The 27,891-nt window shown below is 34.4% G+C and overlaps 2 protein-coding genes across 2 annotated transcripts; one reads left to right on the plus strand and one right to left on the minus strand.

Moving 5' to 3' along the window:
- Nucleotides 1–12,855, plus strand: LOC18507140 (uncharacterized). Its single transcript, XM_088806939.1, has 11 exons — nucleotides 1–97; nucleotides 901–3,532; nucleotides 4,604–5,065; nucleotides 5,187–5,923; nucleotides 6,560–7,388; nucleotides 7,616–8,122; nucleotides 8,730–9,224; nucleotides 9,447–9,956; nucleotides 10,249–11,076; nucleotides 11,609–11,733; nucleotides 11,810–12,855. The coding sequence occupies exons 1-10, from the start codon at nucleotides 90–92 to the stop codon at nucleotides 11,687–11,689; spliced, it is 7,089 nt and encodes a 2,362-aa protein (XP_088663065.1). The 5' UTR covers nucleotides 1–89; the 3' UTR covers nucleotides 11,690–11,733; nucleotides 11,810–12,855.
- Nucleotides 12,797–27,891, minus strand: LOC18507145 (uncharacterized). Its single transcript, XM_088806937.1, has 12 exons — nucleotides 24,909–27,891; nucleotides 21,956–22,417; nucleotides 21,286–21,849; nucleotides 19,102–19,926; nucleotides 18,385–18,879; nucleotides 16,339–16,863; nucleotides 15,628–16,152; nucleotides 14,695–15,534; nucleotides 14,370–14,492; nucleotides 14,190–14,257; nucleotides 13,431–13,969; nucleotides 12,797–13,284 (listed from the first exon to the last, which is right to left on the minus strand). The coding sequence occupies exons 1-9, from the start codon at nucleotides 27,432–27,434 to the stop codon at nucleotides 14,454–14,456; spliced, it is 6,801 nt and encodes a 2,266-aa protein (XP_088663063.1). The 5' UTR covers nucleotides 27,435–27,891; the 3' UTR covers nucleotides 12,797–13,284; nucleotides 13,431–13,969; nucleotides 14,190–14,257; nucleotides 14,370–14,453.

A 27,891-nucleotide genomic window follows, 5' to 3' on the forward strand; every position in this document is an offset into this window, starting at 1 on the left:
CTTTGGAAGTGGAAAGGATGAATCTAAGCGTTGAAGCTGCCGCTTAATTCGTGGCAATTTCAGCTTTCCGATGCCGAGATAGTCAGCTGATGCAGTGGTAAGACAAGCTCTTTTCTCCACCATTAGAACAAGATTTTCTTTAATCTTATTTGGTTTTGTTTGTGTTGACAAATTTTTGATCGATATCATGTTGAATTTATTTCCCAATTTGATGATTATTTATTTATTCTTTAGTTCTGAGGATTGGAGTAAATAATTTTCAAATATGATGATGATTTTTGCATATATTTTATTTTATTTTTAATTTTCAATTTTGATAACCATTTTGACTGCCACATAGGACATTTAATAATACACTGGCTATGGGAAATGCTCCCAAACATAATCATCTTGTCAGAATATAAAAAATTTTAGTCAAATTTTCGTTTTTCAGTCCAAAGAATTTGGTCTAGTTGAGACATCGCATTTGACAACTCATCCCAGCTCAAGCCGGTTCCTTTACGTTGACTTTTTTTTTTTTATTCCTTTTTTGGAGTTCTGACCATGCATGAAGATATGCTTTGCTCGTTGATTCTCAAAACTCTTACAAATGCTTCAACGTTTGCAGCTGTTGTCTTCTGTAACTTGGTTTGATTTTCTTTTCCTTTTGTGGGTTTGGTACTTTTCCATTTGCTGCTTCTGCATGCCTCTTGCATTCCTCAAAAGCCAGAACCTTTCCTTTTGATTCTCTGTCATCACATTAACTAATTCTACACTTTCTCGTTAGCTCTCTGATTGCTAAGAGAGATGGCGAGTGAGTGAAACCCTTTTTAATTTCTCACCATTTTGATTATTTGATTTAAGTCATTTGGTGTCATCGTTGCTTGGTTGCTGTTTTTCATTAATATTTTCCTTTTTGAGTCTGCCCTGCTGTTGGTTCCTACTGAAAAAAAAAAAAGAGAAAAAGGAAGCAAGGAAGCAAGGAACCAAAGAAAGAAAGAGAACACCGGAAAGAATGGAAGCCGCAATTGCTACTGGTGGCGCTGGCAACCTGGTTGCTGAAGTTGTCAAATACATAGCCACTCAATTTAAACGTCCTATAAGTTACATATTTCTCCATAAGAGAAAGGTTGAGAATTTTGAGGAAAAGGTTGAGATGTTAACAGAAAGACGGGAGAGAGTGCAGAATGCTGTTGATGTTGCTGAAAGGAACATGGAGATAATAGAAAAGGATGTCCAAAATTGGCTTATTAGAGTGAACAGGATAGTCAATGAAGAGGTGAAGGAAGTGAAGGATCTCGAAGACAAAGCCAAGAGCAAATGTTTTGTTGGCTTGTGTCCTAACTTCAGGTCTCGTTACCTGCTAAGCAAGAAAGCAGGAGAAGATGCCAACACTATTGATGAACTCCTCCGGCAAGGTGAATTTAACAGGGTATCATGCCCTGCTGCTCCACCAGACATAGTGGCTGCCTCTGCCAAAGAGTTTGAGGCCTTTGATTCAAGAAAGAAAGTTTTTGATGAGATCATGGAGTCTTTGAAAGATGCCAGTATCAACCTGGTGGGGGTCTATGGGATGGGTGGTGTTGGCAAGACCACACTAGTCAAAGAAGTTGCGAGACAAGTCAAAGAGGATAAGTTATTTGATTCGGTGGTTATGGCAGCTGTAACTCAGACACCTGACATTCAGAAAATTCAAAACCAAATTGCAGATATATTGGGTTTAAAGTTTGACGAGCAGAGTATGACTGGAAGAGCATGTCGGTTGTCTGACAGGTTGAAGAAAGAGAAGAAGATTCTTGTTGTTTTAGATGACATTTGGGCGAGGCTAGATCTGGAAGAAGTTGGGATTCCTCTTGGAGATCAACAGAAGGGATGCAAGATACTATTGACGTCAAGAGATCAAGATGTACTATTTAATGGGATGGATGCTAAGAAAACTTTTGCAATCGGTGTTTTGGAAGAAAGTGAAGCTTGGCACCTCTTTAAAAAGATGGCAGGGGACAGTGTTGAGAATCTTGAGTTGTGGTCTACTGCAGTTAAGGTAGCACAAAAATGTGCTGGATTGCCGGTCGCCATTACCACAGTTGCAAGGTCTTTAAGAAACAAGGGTTTATTTGCATGGAATGATGCTCTGAGAAAACTACAGAGGCCTTCTCTTACAAACTTCACAGGGATACCAGCACATGTATACTCAGCTATAGAGTTGAGTTACAATCATTTAGAAAGTGGGGAACTCAAACAGACTTTCTTGCTTTGTAGTCTACTAGGTCACCATGTTGCCATTCAAGACTTGTTGAAATTTACCATGGGTTTGGGTTTACTTAGTGGTGTTGGCACAGTAGAAGAAGCACGAGATAGACTGTTGACATTGGTGAGCAACCTCAAAACTTCTTGTCTATTACTTGATAGCTTCACCTTTGATCGCTTTGATATGCATGACCTTATTTCGGATGTTGCCTTAGCAATTGCCTCTAGGAACAACCATGTGTTTGTATTAAAAAATGAGGATGTTCTGAAAGATTGGCCTGATGAAGATACTATGAAAATGTGCAGTAGCATTAGTTTGTGTTATGCTAGTATTAATGAGCTTCCTGATGAGTTGAAATGTCCTCAACTTGCTTTCTTCCATATGGGTAGCAAGGATGCTTCTGTAAGAATACCAGATAACTTTTTTAAGGAAACGAAAGATCTTAAAGTCCTAGATTTAACTGACATGCATCTTCCCTCCTTACCTTCATCAATTTGTCTCTTAACAAATCTTCGTACACTATGCCTAGATTTCTGTGTGCTAGGAGATATAGCCATAATTGAAGGGCTTAAGGATTTAAAAGTTCTTAGCCTTATAGGATCTGATATTGAAAGACTACCGAGGGAAATTGCACGGTTGACACAGCTAAGGTTATTAGATCTGCATGATTGCACCAAACTCAAAGTGATCCCTCCGAATGTCTTGTCAAGTTTGTCCAGATTAGAAGAATTATACATGGGTAACAGTTTTGTCCAATGGGAAGCGGAGGGACATGCCAATCAAAGAAGCAATGCTAGTCTTGCAGAATTGAAATCTTTGTCTCGTTTGACCACTTTAGAGGTTCATATTCCTGATGCCAAGATTATGCCAAGGGACTTGTTTTTTGAAAAGTTGGAAAGATACAACATCTTTTTAGGAGATAAGTGGAATTGGTTTGATACGAATGAATACTCGAGAACTCTGAACCTCAAGCTAGATTCAGGCATTGATGATTTGGATCTTGGAACTAAAATGTTGTTGAAGAAAACTGAAGATCTACACCTACATGAAATGAAAGGTGTCAAGGTTGGGCTGAATGAGTTGGAAGATGGGGAAGGTTTTCCACATTTGAAAAATCTCCATATCCAAAATGGTTTGGAGATTCAATATATCATTAATGACAATGATGCAGTTGATAAAGTTGAGTTTCTTCAACTACGGTCATTGACACTTCAGGATCTACCACAACTTATAAGCTTTTGCTCCGGAAACAGAAGAGGCTTAACTTCCATATCTCCACTGGAATTTCCACTTTTCAATGAAAAGGTATTTATTTATCCTCTTTTAGTAAATGGCATTTGTTGGTCTTATTTCTAACAATATTTAGATTTATTCATCTCAAACAATGTTCTCAAAATTAAACTTAAATCCCACATTATTTTTGCTAAGTGACCCTTATATTGTTATAAAGCCAATGTATAAGTTGCAGAATTAATTTGCTCAACTAGATTTCCCGTAATTCTTTAGAAAATCGTGTTTTATACTTATTCTCTTTGTAAATTTATATGTGAGAGTTTAGCTTAAGTGGTAAGATGTGTGAGGGTTTCACTACAGATCTTTTGTTCAAGAATTTCTTCCCTAGTCTAGTTTTGAATAGGTTAATCTTAAGATAAGATTAATATTACTCTAATGTAGTAAGCTAACTTAAAAGATTGAGACAACAAGAATTGAATAGATAACCAATTGATTTTATTATAGTAGGCAACAATTCATTTGTAGTTCAAATAAGCTGCTTAAGAAATAAACTGGAAACCTGGGGATCCAACTGAATTTGATTGATAGTCACTTTCTCTCTTTCCTTCCTTTTTCCCCCTTTTTTCCTTTTTGTTTTTGATCAGATCATCATTTTCTTTATATGCTATTCGATGTGTAAAGAAAACAAGTGTGAGAAATTTTAAGGTTGACATTGTTTGAAACATTTTGTTTACAATCCCTTTGTATGATGTTGAAGCAGTTATCTGAATCTGGATCCGCTATAGTTTGTCGGCTAAACATGTTTTTTTTTTTTTAAATTATTTTTAATTAAGTGGGAAGGAAGGAGGTCCAGTTGATGTTGAGATTTAGAGCAATTTCATCTAAAAACCAATGATTTCTAACACTAACTCATCGTAACTCAATTGCTATTAAAGACACTGAATGAGAATGGGTAGTAATTTCTGCTCATTGGCGCAGCAGTTGGAATGGCAGGCATCATTCCTTCTTTTTCATCATAGTGTGTTATGTAATTATATATACACAAAAAGAAGAATTTCTGTTTCTTTTTGTTTAATTTCTTTTTTATCCTCTAGTTGAAATAAGAAGGTAAGATTTTTATAGAAAAAAATTACTTGTGTGTAGGTGGTGTTTCCATGCTTGGAAAACCTGCGGTTGTCCTCAATTAACGTTGAACGGATATGGCACAATCAGCTTTCTGAAATATCTTATTGCTTTCAGAATCTGACAAGCTTGATCATTGAAGGTTGTTGCAATTTAAAACGCCTATTATCCTCTTCTATGATTAGAAGTCTAGAGCATCTCAAAAGCTTTGAGATAAGTGACTGCAAGTGCTTAAGAGAGATAATATTCACAGAGGATATAGAAGAAGAAAACAAGTCTATGGTTTTATTTCCTTGGTTAAACTCTCTTAAAATAAAGAGTATGCAACATCTTATTGGGTTTTGCTCAGAAAATCATATTATTGAATTCCCATCCTTGAAGCTATTGGAGATAGAGCACTGCCCTCAATTTAAGGGATTCATGTACAAATCTACGATGGAGGACAACCAACGTTGCTCTACACAAGCTCTCTTCGACGAAAAGGTAGATTACTGTTAATGTTCTTTTCTCTACTTATGTTCTCTTTGTCTTGATTTCGGCCTTGATTGTAGGAAGTATAACTTTTATTATCTTTTCACTCTTTAATGGCATGTACTACACACAGGTTGCATTTCCCAGTTTGGAGAAAATGACGATTTCCCACTTAAGAAATATGAAGATGATATGGCACAGCCAGCTCTTTGCAAGTTCCTTTTGCAAACTGGAAGAAATGAGAGTTGAACACTGTAATGAGTTGCTGACCGTTTTTCCATCTAACATATTGGGAACATTCCAACAACTGCAAACTCTGAAAATATCCAGTTGTGGTTCACTAGAAGAAGTATTTGACCTTCAAAGGTTAAATATGGAAGAAACACAGGTTGTAACCACTCAATTAAGAGAATTAAATATTGTTCATTTACCAAAATTGAAGCAGATTTGGAATAATGATCCCCAGGGAATTTTAACCTTTCAAAATCTATGTATAGTATATGTTTGGGATTGTTGGAATCTGAAGAATGTGTTTCCACCCTTCGTAGCTAGTGTTCTTCCTCAACTTAAAGATCTTAAAATATATAGCAGTGGGGTCGAGGAGATTGTTTCGAAGGAGGAAGGATCGGAAGTGGCTATTACCTTTGAGTTTCATCAAGTATCCTCCCTTATTCTTTGGAACCTACCAAAACTAAAATGTTTCTACCCAGGAAAGCATACAACAAAGTGGCCAATGTTAAAGAAGTTGATAACCTATCATTGCAATGACATAATGATACTCAGTACAGAACAGCGGAACATCCAAGAAATGAATGGTGGCTATCAACTTGAATCCCCAATCCAACCACCACTTTTCTTGATTGAAAAGGTATGAAATAATTTATTCTTTTTTCTAAATATTCAAATGTAAGTTCTCACTATAATTTTGGAAAAACTATAACAATTTTACATAATGATTTATAAAAAATTATCAAGGGAATATTGTCATTCTTATACTTTAACTGTTTAATTCAATTAATTGGTACTTTATTAATTTTAAACTTAATTTAATTAGTAAGTACTTTAATTTTTTGTTTATTAAGTTCTCCCCTACTATATCTACTCATTCTCAAGTCTCATCTCCATCTCCTAAAAATATAAAAGAAAAAAGGAACGTTCTTAACCACCTTCTTTCAATTTCTCTTTCATTTTCTCATCCCATGCTCCAATAGAAGAAATTTTCTCTAGTTATTTATCTTTTTATTTCATTTTTTGGCAATTATATTTTTTTTCATAGCATTTAGATTTTATCCTTAGATAGGCATTGCATGTATTGATTGACTAATGGAATTTATATGATATGGTATTTCGAAAGTTGTCCAATTGTTTGCATCATTTTCACTTACTTTAATATTCCCAATATAGATTAATTTATTACATTGCTTTGTTCTGTCCATAATATTTTCAATTGGATAGTGAAAATATGAAATATCATTAAACGAAGTAAAGTTTGTAATGTAATTCTGATTTGTCTAAACTTAAAGAATTGTCAATAAACTGTGATGACATTACAATGATGCGTCATAGTCAGTTTTCAAGAAGCCTTTTTCCTGGAGTAAAAGTCCTTAAGTTGCTCTGCTATCATGATGAAAATGCTATTTTTCCAATTGCTTTCGTTGAAAGATTCCAAAATCTAGAAAGGCTTGAGGTGATTTGTTGTAAATTCAAAGAACTATTCTCTTCTGAAGGAGATATAGATTTGGAGAGACGTGCTGGGACACTTTCACAAATTAGAACCTTAAAATTGGATGGTCTTGATAATCTTCTACATATATGGAAGCAAGACTCACGACTAGACCACATTCTTCTAAATCTTGATACTCTTGAAGTTCACAACTGTAGGGGTATGATTGGTTTAGGATTGTCCTTGTCATCTTTTCAAAATCTCAAGACCTTGGATGTGTGGGAGTGCAATGCAATGATAAATTTAGTTACATCCTTAGCAGTCCAAAGTCTGGTGCGACTTGAAAAAATGAGGATAAGAGAGTGCCTTTCAATGAAAGAAATTGTTGGAGATCCGGGAGATGAAGAAACTTATGACATTATTTTCAGTAACCTGAAATGTTTGGAACTTCAACATTTACCAAATCTTACAAGCTTTTGTTCAGGCAATCATACATTTGAGTTCCCATCTTTGGAACAAATAATTGTGAGCCAGTGTCCCGAATTGAAGGTTTTTTGTCATGGAGTTCTAAATGTCCCACTGCTGAGAAGAGTCCAAATAACAAACGAAGATGATAAAGGACCTTGGGTTGGTGATCTCAACAGCACCATCCAACAGCTTTACACAGAACAGGTACTTATCAATTTACCAAGTGTTATTCATCTCTAATATTATTTGTCTTGTAAGGCTCTTGTAATTAATCTTTCTATTGCTCGGTGTTGTTTTGAAAACCATTGGTGATTGCTCATTTTCTTTTAATAGTTTTGCTTTACTTTAGGGTTTTTCGGATTTTATTTCTTTGTTGTTATGATATTTATTCTTGTAATATAATAAGTGGCATAATAATTTGAATTTTGTAGGTTGGATTCCAAGGAATGGAGTATTGCGTACTTTCCGAGTTTTCTAAGTCAATGGTGCTATGGAATGAGAATCTTCCTGGAGTTTTAGACTTCAAAAATCTTAAGAGTTTGGAAGTCTATGGATGTAATAGATTGAAGTATATTTTTACCTTTTCCATGGCTTTGGATCTTCAGCAACTCAAAGAAATAAAAGTTAAAGATTGCCTCATGATGGAGCACATTATTACAAATGATGGAGAGGAAGCAGCGACATTGACAATCATGTTCCCTTGGCTTCAGTTCGTAACTCTTGAGTCATGTTTAAACTTGACAAGTTTTTATTCAGGAATTAATCCATTGGAATGTCCATCTCTGAAAGAAATTATTCTAGTTGACTGTCCAAAGATATTTGCATTTGCATCCACAATTTCCAGAGAGCAAGGGCCTGAGAAATTTGACGGAGGATATATGAAAAGGAATGGAAAGGGAATCCCCAATGACTCTGTTGCACCCTTTTTCAGTGATAAGGTCAGTCTTTTTTATTTGTGCAGTGATAATTTTTAAAGTTTTGAATATTTAGCTTTGTAGTTGTGGTTGTTGAGAGAAAAACAACATTTAATCAACACTAGAATAAAGTTTATTCGAGTTTTCTAGAAAAACTGAAGCTGCAATAGCCCTATGACCTGATTTGGGCTGCAAATAAATTAGTCTTATAAAAAACAAACCCAAACTTTTCAAATATTGAAGCAGCTTCATGATTATGGTTCAATCTCGCTAAAAATCCATTGAAGAGAATAGTTCATGGTTCTATCCTATCAATAACAACACAAAGAGTCCTGACCATCGTTCACAACTTTGGTACCAGAACCAATTTAATCATAGTGCTGACCATCGTTGTTTCTCATTATTTGCATGCCAATGCTTTGGAATCTTTTTTCTGTTGGATAATTAAATATTTATTTTAATCTCCAAAGGTTGTGGCTAACTTGCTACAGTGGACTGGCTAATACCCCAGTTCCTAAATTAAACTTTGTTTATAGGCTCTTCTTGCCTCAATGCTCACGAAACATGCCACATTGCTTTCCTTTAATTAAAGAATAGAATGTTGTTCATGCAATGAGGATTGTGCTTGCAGGTATTGTGTCCCCACTTGGAGTACTTGCGATTGTGTTCAATTAACATTCAAAAAATATGGCACGATCAGCTACAAGTAACATCTTCTAACCTTCAGAACTTAAAGACTTTGATTGTGGAGGGTTGTCACAGTTTGAAATATCTATTTCTACCTACCATGGGAAAAACCTTTTTGCAACTCAGGGACCTTTATATTATTAATTGTCAGAATGTGGAGGAAGTAATCATCTTAGAAGGATTAACAGAAAAAGAAAGGATATCACAAATGTTTTTTCCTAAACTAGAATTACTGGAGCTCAGAGGCCTTCCCAAACTTGTGAGATTCTGCCATGGAAATTACTTTGTCTTCCCTTTCTTGAGAACACTATGGATAGCGGACTGTCCTGAATTGAATACTTTAATTTCCAATTCTCTAATTGGAGGTCAACCTCAGATGGCTCAAAAGGAGGAAGGAAACAAGTCAGAGGTTGATGCTTTATCCCTCTTCAATGGAAAGGTGATTTCTTCTTTTGCTTTTTTGCCATATATGAGTTTTAATTTTCTTCCAGTATTCTTGTATATTCTTGTAGCTAGCTTTTCTTACTTCTATTAATTTCACCTTTCATAGCAGTAGTATATTTAATAAGATTTCATACTGGTTACTTTTCCAACCCTTTTGTGTATATTATCTAAGTATGATTTATTTTCCCTTGTTAACATGAGTAAATAAATTCTGCAGGTCGCATTCCCTAGAATAAAAGAATTGAGAATTGCAGGCATGGGGAACTGGAGAAAGATTTGGCAGGACAAACTCACTGTGGATTCATTTTGTGAACTAAATTTCCTCTTAGTGAAAAATTGTGAAAGACTTTTGAATATTTTTCCGTTTGACATGATGGAAAGACTTGACAAACTAAAAGAACTGCATATATGGAACTGTGCTTCATTAGAAGAAATAATTGGAGCTCATGAGCTCAATTCCTATGAATCACATGTGATTAATGCTACTCAATCAACCATCATGTTTGTACTTCCTAAAGTAACATTCCTTGGACTTTCTACACTTCCCAAATTGAAGTGTTTCTACTCCAAGATCCATACTACAGAATGGCCGTCATTAATAGAATTGCAAGTGATTGGATGCAGCAAAGTAGAGATATTCGCTGGGGAGTATCTAAACTTACAAGAAGTGCAAAGAGAGAGCCAACTTGAAATCTCTACTCAACAACCCTTGTTTTGGGTCAGTAAGGTATGAACACCATAAATATTTAGCTTGTACTGATGAATTTTCAGTGTTACATTTTACATGGTCATTTGTGTCAGGGTCAATCTGCACCACTTTTCCTTTTTTTTTTCTCTTGTTATTTCACAAATATCTATTGCATCAGTATGCTGAAGTGTAGCTGTTCTCCTTTTTTTACTTTTATAATAAACATTTGGAGATTTAGACCTTTAGATGGTTCATTGGGATTGCAAGTATGTTCTACATCCTTTGCCAATTCGAACCTTTACTTTTGTTTAACATATTGTTAATTTCTCAGGAGACGTTCCCCAATCTTGAAGTATTAATTCTCGAGCAGAATGACATTATGAAGGAGATATGGCTTGGACAACTTCCAACACAATACTTTAGCAAACTAAGAGGGCTTGAGCTCATAAGCTTTCCTTTCAATGCAGTTTCTGTCCCAGATTGTTTCATTCAGTCATTACCAAATCTTGCAAAGCTTGTTGTCAGTGAAGCTTCCTTTAATGAAATATTTCAATGTGAAGGACGTGAGGGTGTGGGAGAACATGCAAAAGCACTTGCTTTGTTGAGTGAACTAAGGCTATCCGAACTTCCCGAGCTGACATGTCTCTGGAAGGAAGAAACACCACTTGGAGATGCTTTTTATAACCTGAGAACTCTAGAGGTGATGGGATGTGGAAAATTAAAGAATTTAGTGCCATCCTCTGTGTATTTTGAAAATTTGACAACTTTGGAAGTATCAAAATGCCATGGATTTATAACTTTAATAGCACTCCCAACTGCTAAAAGCATGGTGCATCTCGCAAGAATGAGTATTACTGATTGCCAAATGATGGAAGAAGTTGTAGCTTGTGCAAGTGAAGTGAAGGATGGCATCATTTTCTCCCAACTGAAGTATTTGGAACTGGGTAATCTTCCGAGCCTATCAAGCTTCTGCTCAGGGAAATGTTCCTTTCTATTCCCTTCCTTGGAAAATGTTACTGTCAGAAACTGTTCAAAGATGAAGATTTTCTCTCAAGGAGAGTTGAGCACACCCAATATGCAGAGAGTTCAATTTGCTGAAGATGAAGAGCGTTGGGATGGAAATCTAAACACAACTATGGAACAGATCTTCATACAAATGGTATGCCTTCTTCAACATATCTTACTCTTTTTTTTCCTCTCCCCACCCTATTAAAGCCTTGATCTGAGTAGTTGGAGCTTGCTCAAATGCAATTGCTTCTTGTGTTACAACATGTCACTAGCTATAGAATGTCTACGAATGTAACTGAAAAATATCTTTTTCTCCTTTCAAAAGTAATTCATCAGTTTTGTTCAGGCATTTAACGGGGATCTGAAAACATATGGCAGACTCTCATTTAGACATGCGTAAATGCATTTTATCTGACAATAAAACTACCTAGGATGAAGTTGATAGAAGATAAAGTTTATCACATTGCAAAAACTAGAACATTAACCTTTATTCTATAGAAACCAAAGCAAAATTTGTATAGACCTGAGGGTTGAGCCTGCCTGATTGGAAGTAATCTTATTTATTTTGCAGCAGTAGTTGACAAAATAAGAGTTATGTCAAACCTGTTTATAGAATTATCTTAAAATGGGCAGTTCTTGTAACAATTGATTTCTTGTTTGTTGTGATGTTGTTATATTTACAGAATGTCTCCAATTCTAAAGAGGAGGAAGGTTGTTCCTCACACCCCAAGTTCAATCAAGACAATGCTTCTATGTTTTTGTGAGACACTGAAGCTCATGTTTGTTAGAACTTCCATTGGGTCAGATGGTAAGAGGGTATTCTTTTGAAAAACATTATTTGGCTGCTTTAGCTTTGTGCTCACGTTGTTACAAATGCTTTACAGATGGTTCTGGCACTTTTTGATCGCAGGACGAATGGTCAACACTACCCATTATGTCATGGTGCCAGGAAAATATTTCCCTTCCCAAAGATAATGTATTAGAAGTTCTGCTATTTGTGCAAGTCTGTATTGATTTCTAGGTAAATTACAGCACTTGAATCTAATTAGCTTAAAGATATCTTTTACGAGTCTGTAAATGTAGACACCTACATTTGTTTTGTTCTAAGAAAGAGCCAGTACTTTTGATGAGCTTATCCAACAAGGTGAATTTAACTGAGTATCATACCCTGATGTTCCACAAGGCACAGTGACTGCATCTCTCAAAAATTTTGAGGCCTTCGAATCAAGAAAGCCAGTTTTTGACAGGATCATGGAGGCTTTGGAAGCTTCTACCATCAGCCTGATAGGGGTGTGTGGGATGGGAGGTGAGCAAGACCACACTAGTCGAGGAAGTTGCAAGTTGAGGAGGTTGAGATATTTGCTTCGGTGGTAGGGAAGCTTTAACTCAAAGTCCTGATATTCTGAACATTCAAGACCAAATTGCAGAGTTATTGGCTTTAAAGCTGGAAGAAAAGCTTACAGTAGTAAGAGTACAATGGAAAAATCTCATCTCTTTAACTCCTCTTAACAAAGCAGTGCATCTAAGTAGCAGTCAAAGAACTCAACCAGCAGCTCACCAAAGCCATCTGATGCAGCAGAAGTCTGCTGCACCACTAGCTAAGCAACTGCTGGTCCATGACCAAGGCAGGTTAAGACAACAGCAGCTAAGCTAAGCCTTCATTACAGTCGCAAAATAAGTCTTATCGACTTTGACAGCAAGGGTTCGAGTACTCAAGCACTTATCCATTCAAGCAGGTGAAGATTCAAAGCAAAGTCTATCTATGGCAGTTGTTCAAGACTTGAAATGTTTAAATTCAATAGGATCGTGCTGATCATCATTGTATTGTTCAAATTTAAATGTAGATAAGCCTTATCACCATACCATGTAACTTTGTAAAAAAATGTGGATACATTACATCCATGAATCAGATCCGTTTTTTAAGTTTGTATCCGGTCGTCTCTTGCTTTTACAAAGAGCATGTTGATTGTGCGAAAGATTGAAGAAAAAGAAGAATATTCTTGTTGTTTTAGATGATATTAGGGCAAGACTAGATCTCGAGGTAGTCGAAATTCCTTTTGGAGATCAACACAATGGATGCAAGATGCTGCTGACTTCCAGAGATCATAATGTTCTATCCAATGGGATGGATGCTAAGAATACTTTTGCAATCAGTGTTTTGAGAAAACAAAAATCAAGCTTGTGACCTGTTTAAGAAGATGGCGGGGAACAATGTTGAAGTCCTGAGTTGCGATCTGTATCAATGGAGGTAGCCAAAACAATGTGCAGGATTGCCAGTGGACATTGCAACAGTTGCTAGAGCTTTGAGAAAAGAAGGTTCATTTGAGTGGAAGGGTTGCTTTGAAGCAACATGAGAGGCCTTCTTCAAGAAAGTTCATCGTTAGTGAAAAAAAAAAAAACCTTAATAAGGTCTCATGGTTAAATTAACAGATGAAAGAAATGCCACAATAAAAAGAACTCATGGACAAAAGAATGGTATGCAGGAAAAACCAGAGAATAAATCACCTTTTCATTAAAGAGAGCGGAGTTATCAAGCTCTAGGTCATTTCCTTGTGCGTTCTGATCAATTTGAGGTTCATCTCCAACATCTTCAATTGCAGATTTAGAGATGAATGTCTTCAATACAAGACAGTTTGTGAGGACTAGCTCTCTCAAGAAGGGGAATTCATTGTCAGTTTCATAGCAGAATCTTCTGAGTTTAGGAAGGTCTTGGAGCTTTAGGAATTTTAGTTGAGCGAACCACATCTTGCTCATCCTTTCATCTTCTGTCAATCCTTCCATGAAGATTATTTCTTCCATGATCTTACAGTCCAAAATTGAAAGGCTATGGAGTTGCACAAAATGCTTTACCCCGACAGATGGAAACAGATATTTCAAATTGTGACACCCCTTTATCTTAATCCATTCCAAATTCTGAACGTAGAGAGAGGATGCTAGTTGTTGGATATATGCCATATCTTTTGAATGTTAAGATTCAAGGTTCAAATCCCATTGTCTTCCTTGGACTCTTAATATGTACCATACGAGAAAACTATAAAAAATACCTGCAAAAGCATATATTATCATATATTTGATTCAAATGTATCAAAGATGGCAAATGGTTATATGAAAACAGGAGAATCATAATAGGCTGACGGCGTTTACAAAAAAAATAATACATATTTGTAGGTTGCAGTGCCATGCATTGTGCACCAGAAAAATCAGTGCTGAGTTTTCTTTTTGGCCATATAAGACCGACAGCTGAAAGTTACGAAATGAAATAACCTTTTGGATTCCAAGGACGCTGGCCGACAACTAGGCAGCTAATTCATTCTTCAGTAGAACAATTCAATCTGCAATGAAAAGGCATCTCAACCGTCGGTCTATAAATTGCAATTTTATCATTATGGATGAAATAAAGTAGACAAATGAAAAATTATGAAATTGGAACAGGTACTTAATTACCATCAGATGGATTTCAATTCAAGGAAAATGAGCCTGTCTCACAGACACCAAAACATGCATATTGCCTTATTCCAGCTTGGGCAACTATACGATAACCTCAGCCACTTCAGAATTTTGGACATTCTGTGATCACGAGGAACAACATATTGAAAGGTAAAACCAATTAGCAATGTAGTGAAAGGCACCAAACTACATTTTGCAATAATTTTCATTATTAAAAAGATGTTAAAAGCTTTATGTCTATAGCTTCAGTGGGTAGAATTATAGCAAAGGCAGCTGATGAAAACTAGAAAAACATTGGAAAATGCTTTAAATTGAGGCATACCATTTCTTCAAACATCTGTTTTACAGTAGTTTTAAGGTCATTTTCCCACCGCCCTTTTTCTTCATCTTCTGTCAATTGCACTTGCTTCAGCTTTGGTGTGCTTAAATCTCCTTGACAGAAAATCTTCATTTTTGGGCACTCTCTTACAATCACCTTTTGCAAGACTGGGAATTCAAAGTTGTGATCCCCTAAGCAAAAGCTTGCTAGACTTGGTAGACAACTTAATTGCAAATACTTCAGTCGGGTAAAGACAATACCACCTTGCATTTCATCACCCCCACATGCTATGATTTCCTCTATCATCTCACAATCAGTTATGCTCATTCTTTCGAGTACCATCAAGCTCTTAGCTGTTGAGCATGTTATCAAATTTATGAATCCATAACATCTTGAAACTTCTAGATTTTTTAAATTTTTGAAAGACACCAAAGATGGCACTAAAGTCTTTAATTTGCCACATTCCAGCACTTGAAGAATTCTCAGGTTACAGAAAGCTGGTATGGGTTGGAACCCTTCCTTCCAGAGATTTGTCAACTCTGGAAGTTTAGACAACCTCAATTCACTTAACCGAGTGAGTGACGACGCATGTCTTTCCTCATCACTGAGTTCTTCAGACCAGAATATTTGATAGAAGGAAGCATCACTCAGAACAAGCTTTTCAAGATTTGGTAATGACTGAATGAAGCAATATGGAAGAGCAGTTGATTTCTCAGGAACAGACATGAGCTCAAGAACTTTTAGTTTCCTGAAACATTTTGTTGAGAGTACTTGGCTATGCCATGTCCCTTTCATAGTATCGTTCTGCTTCAAGCTTAATTCTTCTAAGATAGGGAACGTAGCCTAAATAATTAAAACATGTGTGTTAAACAAAAACAAAGAGTTTAAATTGGTTAAATAATAAAAGAAAGAGTTTTATAAGTTTTGTGTTCATACCTCATTGACCTGAAACAAGGGTTGTTGATTTGAGATTTTAACCTGACTTGCTACATGCGTTTCTCCAAAGCAAGGACATTTTGAAGCAAATATCTCTACTTTGTGACATTCAATCACCTTCATTTTTTTCAATGATGGCCATTCTGTGACATATGTCTTAGAGTAAAAACTTTTCAATTTGGGCAATTTATCAAGTCGAAGATACGTCATTTTGGGAAATACAAACTTAGTCTCTGTTTCTACCACAATAGACTGAGTAGCTGTTATTGCATGTGATTGATTAGCAATGAGTGCTTGTGGCTCAAATATTTCCTCTAATGAATCACAATTCACAATCTGCAACTTGTTTAGTTCCTCAAGTCTTTCCATCATGTTAAAAGGGAAGGTATTTAGGAGTGCTCCACATCCTTCAACCCATATATTATTTAGTTTGCAAAACGAATTCACAGTGAGTTGATCCTGCCATATCCTTCTACAGCTCCCCATAGCTTTGATTGTCAACGTCTTTAGCCCAGGGAAGATCACCTAAAAAATTCATTTAGTTGGGTTAATAAATGAAATAGGAAAGAAATAACAAATTTGAAGTGTTGAAGAAAAAAAAAAACGTAAACAAGGTCTCATGGTTGAATTAACAGATAAAAGAAATGCCACAACAAAAAGGAGAATTCATGGACAAAAGAATGGTAAAGGAAAAACAAAAGAAGAAATCACCTTTTCATTAAAGAGAGCCGAGTTATTTCCTTGCGCATTCTGATCAATTTGAGGTTCATCTCCAACTTGCGCATTCTGATCAATTTGAGGTTCATCTCCAACTTCGTCAATCACAGAGTTAGAGGTGAATGTCTTCAATATAGGACAGTTTATTAGGTTTAGCATTCTCAGTAAGGGGAATTCATTGTCAGTTTCGTAGCAGAATCTTTTGAGTTTGGGAAGGTCTTTGAGCATTAGGAAATCTAGAGTGGGGAACAACATCTTACTCATCCTTTCTTCTTCTGTCAATCCTTCCATGAGGATTACTTCTTCCATGATCTTACAGTCCAAAATCGAAAGGTGACGGAGTTGCGCAAAATGTTTTACCATGACAGATGGAAACAGGTATTTCAAATTGTGACAGCCCTTTATCTTAATCCATCCCAAATTCTGAACATGAAAAGAGGATGCTAGTTGTTGGATATGCCATATCTTTTGAACGTTAACTGAGGACAGATTCAAATTGTACAATTTGGGACACACAACCTGCAGACATAATTCACATGGTATGAAAAACATTTCGTTTCTTTTAAAAAAAATTAATTGGAAGAAATGATTTCAGAGAGGGGCATGCTACTGATAAGTGATGATTAAAATGAATGAAATCAAGATTTAGATGAAGTTCATAATAAACTTCTTAGTAAAAAAAGATTAACTAAAAATGAAAACTACAACTAAAAAGCAATAAGCAAAAGATTTATATTCTATGTTTTAAATAACTTGAGGTAACTCTTATTTTTTATAAGAAAAAAGTATGCAATATGAATAAAGATTATTATCAATCAATGGACTAAATATATATATATATATATATATATATATACTTATTTATATTACTCTCTTCATGACTTTGTGGAATTTAAATAAGAAAAAATAATTCACCAGCTGCGAACGTGTGTGTTTGAGAACTTGTGGAACGCCACTATTAAGTACAAGTGTCAAAATTCATCCAATATTGTATTCACTTTTTTATATTTTTCCACTTTTTTGTTCTTGTTTTATATAGTTTACTAGTCCTAGTCTAACAAGGATGCACAAAATTGTAAAATTTTATTTATTTTATATAAAAACCAAAGCACCTAAAACATTTTTCCTTATCTAAAAACTCATCTTTCATGTTCTATCCTTTTACATTTTTATTTATTTTTCATTTTCATGTAACGAGAAAAAAAATAACAAAACAAGACAGTATATAGAAGAAAACAATTAAACCATTATTTACGTCAAAAAGAGAAAAAAAAAGAATTACTACTTTGAATTTGACCTAAAAAGAGAAGAGAGAAAGAAAAAGAAAAAGGAGAAAATAAAGCAAAAAGAAGAAAAAAAAAAAAAAAGAAACCAAAAACTGTGACATTTTGGACTTGCCAATTAGACAATGACATGTGGCACATTACCATTAGCTTATGTATGTTACTTTTAGAGATGAAAGTAGGAGACCTACAAAAATTATCATCCAATCTTATGGTATTAAAATTAATCATCTCCTTTCTTATCTATACCATTACTAGGAGGTTAACTCATCCAATATTTGGAATCTAATACTTCCATTTTAAGTAAATAACAAATATGAGATAGGATGATCATTATCTTACTTTATTCATTGTCGTCATCATGTGCATCAAACTTGCCATAAGTAGTATTTTCTCTATCTCTAATAGAAGTGTCCATGAGTCATTCAAATTAACCTATGAAACCTCCCATTCTAAAAGTCAAGCTTGAACTTGGCTTGATCTATTCACTTTACTATTATTTTATTATTAAAATAATAAATTTTTATTTTATAAATTTAAGACTTTAAAAAATATTTATAAATTAAAATTAAAACAAGATATTTAAATTGAATAATGATAAATATATATATATATATATATATATATATCATATTACTTAAAAAGTTAAATTCAAATTCTTCTTACAATCAAATGAAAAAAAAAAAAACAAAAGAGAAGCAAAAAGAAAATAAAATCTTGCAAAAATATGAAAATGAATCTTCGCTAACAAACTGACCTTATCGCTGAAAAAAGTTGTAGTAATATCCCATTTTTCACTTCTATCACCACTCGCCTCTTTCTCCTTGTCTCTTGAAGATGAAGAAGCAATTGTACTCATTCTTGGACAGTCCGCTATCCTCACTACTTGCAAATTTGGAAATTTAAGAGCTCGACTTCCCAAATAAAAACTTGTCAAGTTGGAACATGACTCAATTTTTATGGATTTGAGGTGGGGGAATGTGAACTTATCTGTCGTTTCTTCCTCCTCAACTCCCTGTTCCATGATGACTGCTTCCATCGAGGGACATTCTTTTACTTTGAACGTCCATAATTGCCTAAGCCTCAAAGCCATAGAGGGGGTAAAAATGTATTTCAAGCTGCTACAATTACAAACTTCCAGATGTCCAAGGTTTTTAAAGTTCAAAATCTCTTGAGGGCTCCTATTCCATATTTCCATCAACTCAGAAAATGTGTCTGAGAGCTCCAAATAATATCGGTGATGGTATCCACCCTAACAAACCCAATGTATTGCAATAGTTATATATGGTACAACATAACATTAATCACAAATATAAATAACAATGATAAACCTTCTTCTTTAAAGTTATAGAACTAATATCTTTTATTTCTAAAACAATGAAAGAAGGCAATATTTCAATCAGAAAAGTAAAATTGTAGCAGTAGTTTGCAAAATAAATTGTAGCAGGAGGAAGTAACATGAATTAATTCATACCTTTTCGGAGTACAACTGTTGTATGGTGGTATTAAGGTCACCAGCCCAACGCCCTCTGTGATCATTACGCGATTCTTTTACTCTCTGTAATTGGGGGGTGGTTGAAACTCCCTGAGAAAAAACCTTCAAGCTAGGACAGCTACTCACAATTAAGTCTTCCAAGGATGGAAACTTAAAGGTATGATTCCCTGGACAAAAGCTTGCAAGGCTCTGTAAATGATAGAGTTCTAAATATTTCAACTTGCTGAAAGTGATCTCATTCTCATATGTTGCTTCATCTCCTTCGTTTGCAACTATTTCTGTCATCCTTTCGCAGTATTCTATCCTTATTTTTGTTACTTGTGCCAGACTTTGGACTACTGAAGGTGTAACTAAGTTTATCATCTTGTTGCACCCTTCCACTTCCAAAGTTGTGAGATTTCGAAACGATGCTGAGGAGGGTCCAAAATTTATCAAATCATTACACCACAGAACTTCAAGAGTTTCCAGATTAGAAAGAATGTGGCCTAACTTTGACGCTTTCTTACATATATATCTAAGATTTTCACAAAAACCTAATTTTAATTTTCTAATTCGTGAGAGTGTCCCAGCATCGGGCTTTTCAGCAACATTGCCTTTACAAGAGACTGGATCTTTGAAGTCACAACAAAACAACTCAAGATTTTCAAGATTGTTCAATCTTTGGACGAAACCAATTGGAAAATTGGAGCCACGCACCGCGAAAACTTTAATAGGGTGAAAGAAGTTTGCACGAAACTGATTATCACTTATCATTGCAATGTCATCAATTTTTGATAACCGCAGTTCCTCTAATTGGGGAATGACCTTCGAAACCAATCAAATGGGAAAAAGTCAGAGTCAATGTTGCTCTACAGGGTCGAAAAAAAAAGTTGTTTTCTTTTTTTCATACATAGACAGTGGATAATCTTTCAATAGATGTACTAGACGATCTAAATTTATGAATATATAGATCTTTCAAATAAAACATTACATGATTAAATTGTGTCTTGGACATTCATTTGAAAATTTTTTTAAATAAATAATTCCTAAAAATTTTTCAGATAAACCCGTTCATTTTTTGTGTAAGAAAGATATTTTTAATCTGAACAAAATGTTTAATAATATCGTAAGATGTCATTGTGTGTAAGGTACAAGGTATAATAAGACAACAATATTAAGAGAAAGATAAGATGATTTTTATGCTGTGTGCAAGATAAAATGTATAATAAGATGATTATTTTTTCATTAATTGGTTAAAATTACATTTTCTTTCATTCTTGCTTATGTGTCTTGTTTCTATTGGGTTCAACTTGTCTTTGGATGTGATTGACTATATGCGATAATAGGCATTAGTTAGCTAGGTATATAAACTTTATCTTACCGTCAATTGAACTAAGAATGGGTTTGTTGTTGTTTGCTATCAAATTTGATTTACTTGGTTTTGTGAGTTTGTTGCCTGCAAGGTGTTGGGATGCCTGCAAATATACTGTACTTGTAGTTTCTAGTTTTCAAGTTTGATGAGAAAAATTATTTTTAAGAGTGGAGAAACCATATGCAGTATTTTTGAAGAATGTGGGAATTTGGGACATCAGATAATATGGAAAATTCAACGGAGGTGAGAGCTAAGAATTTATCAAGGGAACATTGACAAGCCAAAGGGCCAGTCCCCTGGCTTCGCTCCTACTGAAATGAAAAAGAGCGTAATTAAAAAACTGTGTTATAAAAATTTTAAAACGGAGTGTGATTCATATAAAAAAAATGCCTAAAAAAATTTTAAAAGGTGTGTTTACTTGACATACAGTAAAAAAATTCAAAAATTTTTACTTATGTGTATTGTAAATTTTATATTTCAAGAATCAAACTTTTTGCATTATTGGTAGGAAAAAACATTTTTCAGTACAAATTTAATGTTCTTATAAGTTAAAATTGGAATTAATGATGGTGCTATATATAAATTCTATTAAAAGTGAATTTATTTCATTTAATACATGTTTTTTCATTTCATTTTACATATGCTTTTTAATTTATTATTTATTTTTAGTAAATTGGTGACAAATTAAAAGATTTATTAAATTATATATACTTCAAATTTCAAAATTATGAATTTGTGATAGATATGGATGTGCCATGCATGTGACCGTGTTTTAGTTTTTTCAAAGGAAAAGTAAAGGCTCAGAATAATACCTCTTCCCCTAAAAAAAGTGGTTGTCCTTCTGTGGATTCTCGTCGGTCATTCTCATTCATTTCTTGGATGCTAGGACGTTCTGAAGCTACTATCTTTATAAAAGTAGAACAATCTGTCTTCAATTTTTTCAACATGGGCCAGACTATTGTATGTTGCCCTGGATAGAAACATTTCAATTCTTCTAGGTATGTAAGCTCCAGTGAAGACACTCGAGGAAACCTGAACCTAACCGGCTGCTCCAGTCCTTCCCCTAACGACACAATCTCCTCCACCCCACAACATATTATTGTTAGATCTTCGAGTTGGGGAAGATCTTTGGCTATTGATGCAGGAAATAGATTTTTCAGACTCCCACAATGCCAAACCCTTACCTTTCGTAGATTTTGATAGGTAAGACTTCCTTGGGGATCTTTATTCCAAACATGCTTCAGTTGTGGTAGATTCTTAATATCCAATTCCCTTAGTTGAGAATCTAGAGGACCTGCTGGAAGTTGGTCATGGAATATCATCTTTACATTTCTCAGGCTGGACAATCTCATCCTTTCCAAGCTAGGAAATGCAGCCTACATAATTCGTGCCAATAAGAATTACTTGAGTTAGTTCATGAAACTAAGGCAAAAAAAGCAAGGAGAAAGGAAAACAAGAGACAGCAGTGAGAGAATAATTCACCTTCTCATTGAACAGAGCTTGTATACTTGACTCATATTTCCCCTCCATTTTAGATTCGCTAATAAATTCTTGTATAGGGCAGTTCTCAATCTCCAGCACTTTCAGTGATGGGAACTCAATATTATAATTTCCTGAACCAAATTTGATGAGATTGGAAAGATACTTTATTTTTAGGGAGTTTAATCGAGGGAAGCAAATTACATCTTCCTGTTCTTCTGTTATTTCCTCCGTAAATATTATATCTCTTAAACATTTGCAATCCACTATCTCAAAGTGTTCGAGATGAATCAGGCTTCTAGCAACAGAGGGTAATAATAGATGTTGTAAGTGATCACAGTCCTCAATGATGAAGCTCTTCAAATTGGGAAGGCAATAACAATATGTTTCTGAAAGCTGGTTGTGCCATATCCTTTCGGTTTTAATTGAGGACAATCGCAAGCTTTTCAACTGAGGGAACACAATCTGCACACAAGTACGATTCTTTATCCTTAAAAATCTAGAGAATATATATCTATATTTTAAATTGTGAAGTCCAAAAGTCCTAAAATTGAATGATCTAAATACCCTCATATGTATAATTTATCAAATTCAAAATTTTATTTCCTTTTCTCTCTTAATAAAAAGTTTGACGTTTATAGTGAAATTAATGTATTAACTAAGTTTTTTCTCATAGATCGTCATGAAATTAGAATTATAACTTTAACTAATAATGAAATTAAAAGAAAAACATAAAAGCATTGCCGTTTGTTGATGGAGCAAATTAGGTAGGGTGGACTTGGGCTTCTAATTTCTAATTCAACACCGCCACCCACACTCCCTGTTAAAATACTTGCCCCATAAGTTCAAGGTCTACACTCAAATTATTTGTCCATTAAAGGCAGAAGAATATGAAAATGACAAAAGGAAAAATTATAAATTTATTTATCGATTGCATAAAAAATAAGAGTAATTATTAAGCACTTATAAATAATTACAAAAAAAAAAACAATTCCGTAATCAATGACAAATAACCTATAAATAACAAAAACTAAAAATGAGTATAACATTCATGCCACAAACAAAACCGAATTACTTACAAAAAAATTTAAGTTGGTCTTTGAATAACTTGTGGAGGTATATCACTTTGTAATAAACTTTAATTAAATCATTAATCTTAGACTAAATTTTATTAATATTTATCAGTTATAACTTAACTTCCATATGGTGTATTATATGAATATATGAATTAATTTTTATTAGTAAGAAAGAGTAACATTTTTCTTGCTTATCATTGGATCATAATTGATTTTTTAATGAAATATTTATTGTTTATCAGCTCTTTTTTTTTAAAAAAAATTCATTACCTTTTGATGATTATTTAACAATATATATGACTTTCTATATATTATGGTTCCTCATTTTGTCAAATTATTTTAAACAACATAAACTGAAATCAATTTATTGAGCTATTTAAAATTAATTGGTTAGTCTTATATTCTATGCGACTTAAAATAAATTTAATTTATTATCACAAAAAAAGATAAATCATATTATTTATCAAATAAATATAGTAATATAATTATTTATTATTTTTAAGAGCATATACTATGGAAATTTTAGTTGTAGTAGTAAATTCTTTTTCATAGATGAACATACATACAAAAGATGCTTTAAATTTATATTTTAGTTACTTTTATCTTTACAGAATTTATTTGAAAACTAAATTTATTGAATTGTCTAGATCTCATTGCTTGTTTTATGTTTTTTTAAAATGAGACTTCTATGAAAAAATCAATCACTATCCTAAGATATTGAATATTTGTTCGTAGTTATAGAATACAATATAGCTTTTATAAATTAATACTTGATAAATTAATAATCTCAATTAAATAATAGTTTTGTTTGGTCTCCACTTGAGACTAATGTGGTAAATTAATAATTTACTAAATTTATAAGATAATACATTTAAAAAAAAAAAAATCCATAGGTTCTACTTGATATATAAATTGATAATCTCCTTATACATTAAAATTTTATATATACACGACTCAATTAAAATATCTCTATAAAATATGACTCTAATATTACTTGTTTTCTCTTAAAATTGATGTCACCGTGGACCTTATCTTTGACTCTAATATATAAATTAATAATCTTTAAAATTGATGCAATTATCAGGTGCATATGATAGCTAGCTTGAGCTTTACACACAAGACAGAGCAGCTTGTAAAAAAAGTATGATTAATTAAAGATAGTATTTTATTCTAATAAAAAATAAATTAATGTATAGTATTTTATTTTAATAAAAAATTCATAATTAATATGTAAATTACAATATATTATAATACATTTTTCAAGGTAATAAAAAATTAATAAATTAAAAATTAGACAATATTTAATTTGATAAAAAATTATCAATTATGGAAAGTTAACATTAATAAGGACTTCCATGCCAATAAGAAAATAAATAAAAAAGCTCTCAGTTAAAGACAAATAATTAAGATAATAAACTATCAAATGTATATATACTATTCTCTATTTATACTTTTGAAGTTCACGCATTTATATATAGTAATGCTAATGATTAACTTTAAGTGTGTATATATATATCACAATAAATTTTCAATGTAGCTCAATCTCATTAATAATTGATGAATATAGAATATATTAATTCTAAAAGGTACACAGATACATATTTAATATAGAAGAATTATGGAGTATTTATCCTGGTAAAAGCTATAAAGGCCATCGAGAGAGTTTCTACTTAGTTTCCATAGCTTCATAATTAATTAAATTAAAGACGCTTAACAAAACAAATAAGAGAGTAGGGACTAGAATTTGAAGTAGAATACTGCTTGATGTCGTTACCAAATATCAATAAAAGCTCAAGTTCGAAAATGGAATGAGAAGCGAAACCTATATATATGTGAAATTTGTAATTAAGCCATTGAATGCTCCATAAATAAATAAATACCTGTTTATTGAAAAGTGGCTTGGTGCTTGTATTCCTCTGCTCCTGCTGGGATGTGGAACTCGTCTTCTCTTCGGAGCTAAAGCCAATGAGCCGTGGTAGATCTTGGAGTGTCATGGACTGTAACTGAGAAAACTGAGTATTCTCCGTTGCTATATACTGGACTTCCAAACCATTTTGAATGTGAAGTTTCTTTAAATGTGGAAAATCTTCACCATTATTCAACTCAGCAACTACGTTCTTGATACCCTTAAGTTGATCTAGATATAAATCTTCTGTCTTCTTCAACAATATTTTCACCCCATGATCCAAGTGAATGCTTGTATCTAGCTTGAATCTCAGTGTTCTTGAGCATTTGTACTTGGCGAACCTCTCCCATGCACCATTACCTATAAAAATCTTGTATCTGTCTAATGTCTCACTGAAAAGGCATTCTGGAATTATTTGGGCATTCGGAATATCAACATACAAAGTAGTTAGATGAGACAAATGCTTCAATTCCTCAAGGCTAACATTTCTTCTTTCACTACCAAGTGCTTCATCTTCCCATTGAACAAAGCTATCTTCCAAATATAATTCTTCTAATTTGGACAAATTGGATAAGATATTTGGTGGGATGATTTTGAGTTCAGTGCAATGCCTCAAATCTAACAACCTTAACCCAGTCAATTGTGCTATCTCCCTGGGAAGCGCTTTAATATCTGAGCGTGCAAGGTTAAGGATTTCTAATTTCTTGAGCTTTCCAATTATGGTTATGTCTTCCAGTGCACATCGATTTAAACGCAACATGTGAAGATTTGTTAGGAGATTAATTGACGCAGGTAGAGATTGAAACTGCATTCCAGCCAAATGTAGGACTTTGAGTCTTTCTGTTCGCCTGAAGAAGTTGGCTGGAATATTCACTGAACCATCATTGTTCATAAAGAGAAAGGAAAGATGTGAACACTCCAACTCATCCGGAAGCTCACTGATATTGGGAGAACTTAAGAAAATCACACTGCAAGTTTTCATTGTCTCCTGATCGGGCCACTCTTTTAGCACATCACCATCTCTTAACACAAACATATGGTGGTCCCTTGATGCAATTGATATGGCAACATCCCGAACAACATCATGGATATCAAACCGTTCATCGTTATAACTATCAAGCAACAAACAAGACGATTTGAGCTTACTCACCACTGTCAATACTTTATTTCTTGCTTCTTTTATTGTGTTGACACCACGAAAGGAACCCAAACCCATAACGCATTGCAACAAGTTTTGAACGAATCCATTATGACCAATTAAACTACAAAGCAAGAAAGTGAACTTAACTTCCTCATCTTCCAAACAACTGTAACTTAACTCTAAAGCTGAATATACATCCGCTGTAAGCCCTGTGAAGCTTCTTGATGAAGGCCTCTTTAGTTCACGCAAAGCATTCTCCCATTCAAACAAACGTTTGTTTCTCAAAGCCCTTGCAACAGTTGCGATGGCGATTGGCAGTCCTGCACATTTCTTTGCTATCTCGATAGCTGTAGGCTGCAAATCACAACTTTCAACACAGTCACCAGCCATCTTTTTAAACAGGTCCCAGGCTTCTTTTTCATTTAAAAGACCAACTACAAAATTTTTTTGAGTTTCCATCCCGCTTGATAAAACATCGAGATGCCTAGACGTTAGCAGTATCTTGCATCCCTCATGTTCATTTCCAAAAGGAATCCCAACTTCCTCGAGATCTAATCTTTCCCAAATATCATCCAAAACAACAAGAATCTTCTTCTCTTTCTGCAATCTTTCTCGTAGTCTAAGTGCCTTTCCAACCCTACTCTGTTCCTCAAATTTTAAACCCAATTGCTCTGCAACTTGGTTTTGAATGTCCTTAACATCAAGGGTCTGAGTTACGGTTGCTATAACTACGGAATCAAATAACTTGCCCTCCTTGACTTGTCTAGCAACTTCTTTGACTAGCGTGGTCTTGCCAACGCCACCCATCCCGTGCACGCCTAGAACACCGAAACTAGCATCCTTCAGTGCGTCAATGATTCCATTCAAAACCAGCGTTCTTGACTCGAATGCTTCGAAACCTTTAACAGATGCGACCATGGTACCTTGTGGACCTCCACGATACGAAACGCTGTCAAATTTGCCCTGTTCGAGTAGCTCAGCGACAGCCTTCGCCTCCTCTTCGGCTTCCATGCTAAGCATGTAACGAGTCCAGAAACCAGGACACAAGCCAAGGAAACACTTTTTCTTTGCTTTGTCTTCATTCTGCATTACTTTCTCTACTTCTTCAGCGATCTTCTTGTTGACAGTAGTCAGCCACCTGTCGACATCGTGTTCAATCTCTTCACCGTTTCTCATAGCAGCATCAACAGAATGCTGTACCCTTTGCCTTGCATCCTTCAGGCTCTCAACTTGATTCTTGAGGCTCCGGACCTGGTTCTCATGATTGCAAAGGTATTTGAAGTGGTTTTTGATGGGAGAGATGGTGTACTTTGCAGCTGTAGTGACAATGGAGCTAACAACGCCAACAACGATCTCCATTTTCTTTTGTTTTTCTTTTTTTTTTTCCTTCTATAAGTTGTGAGAAGCAAACTGAAAAAAAAAAAAGAAGACAGAGGAAAAGGAAAACCAGAATAGAAAATTACAATGAAACGACCAGAAAGAGAAGCCTCTTATGCAGCACGCAACACCAATGCAATGAAAAGAAACCAAAGGACCTAAAATTGGAAGGGGTTTCAGTGGCGTACCTCCTCAAAAGAGAGGAATTTCCCCTTTCTTCACCTTCACTGATGAGATTGAAGAAGAGATGGATTCTTGAAAAGATTAGTTCAGCAATTAATTCTCCAACATAAGCAAGGGGCTAACAGAGCAAAGCGAGATGTATTTAACAAAGTCTAAGAACGAAAGTTCTGTTTTGGGTAGATAAAGCTGGTAACAGATGCGATGGCCAACGAAACGGAGGTCAATGCGACACGACAAGAATAGTGCAGGAACTGCC

This window comes from Theobroma cacao, chromosome 5 (genome assembly GCF_053813885.1).
Source record: "Theobroma cacao isolate CCN51 chromosome 5, ASM5381388v1, whole genome shotgun sequence".
NCBI classification, from domain to species: domain Eukaryota; kingdom Viridiplantae; phylum Streptophyta; class Magnoliopsida; order Malvales; family Malvaceae; genus Theobroma; species Theobroma cacao.

What these genes read in the sequence shown, in the direction of transcription:
- LOC18507140 (XM_088806939.1), top strand. An exon ending in TTCCACTTTTCAATGAAAAG is followed by an intron (nt 3,533 to 4,603) that starts GTATTTATTTAT and finishes ACTTGTGTGTAG; the next exon opens with GTGGTGTTTCCATGCTTGGA. An exon ending in AACAGCTTTACACAGAACAG is followed by an intron (nt 7,389 to 7,615) that starts GTACTTATCAAT and finishes TGAATTTTGTAG; the next exon opens with GTTGGATTCCAAGGAATGGA.
- LOC18507145 (XM_088806937.1), bottom strand. Translation starts at nt 27,434, where the DNA reads ATGGAGATCGTTGTTGGCGTTGTTAGCTCCATTGTCACTACAGCTGCA. An exon ending in AGCCACTTTTCAATAAACAG is followed by an intron (nt 22,418 to 24,908) that starts GTATTTATTTAT and finishes ACTTGTGTGCAG; the next exon opens with ATTGTGTTCCCTCAGTTGAA. An exon ending in CACTTTTTTTAGGGGAAGAG is followed by an intron (nt 19,927 to 21,285) that starts GTATTATTCTGA and finishes TTGGTTTCGAAG; the next exon opens with GTCATTCCCCAATTAGAGGA.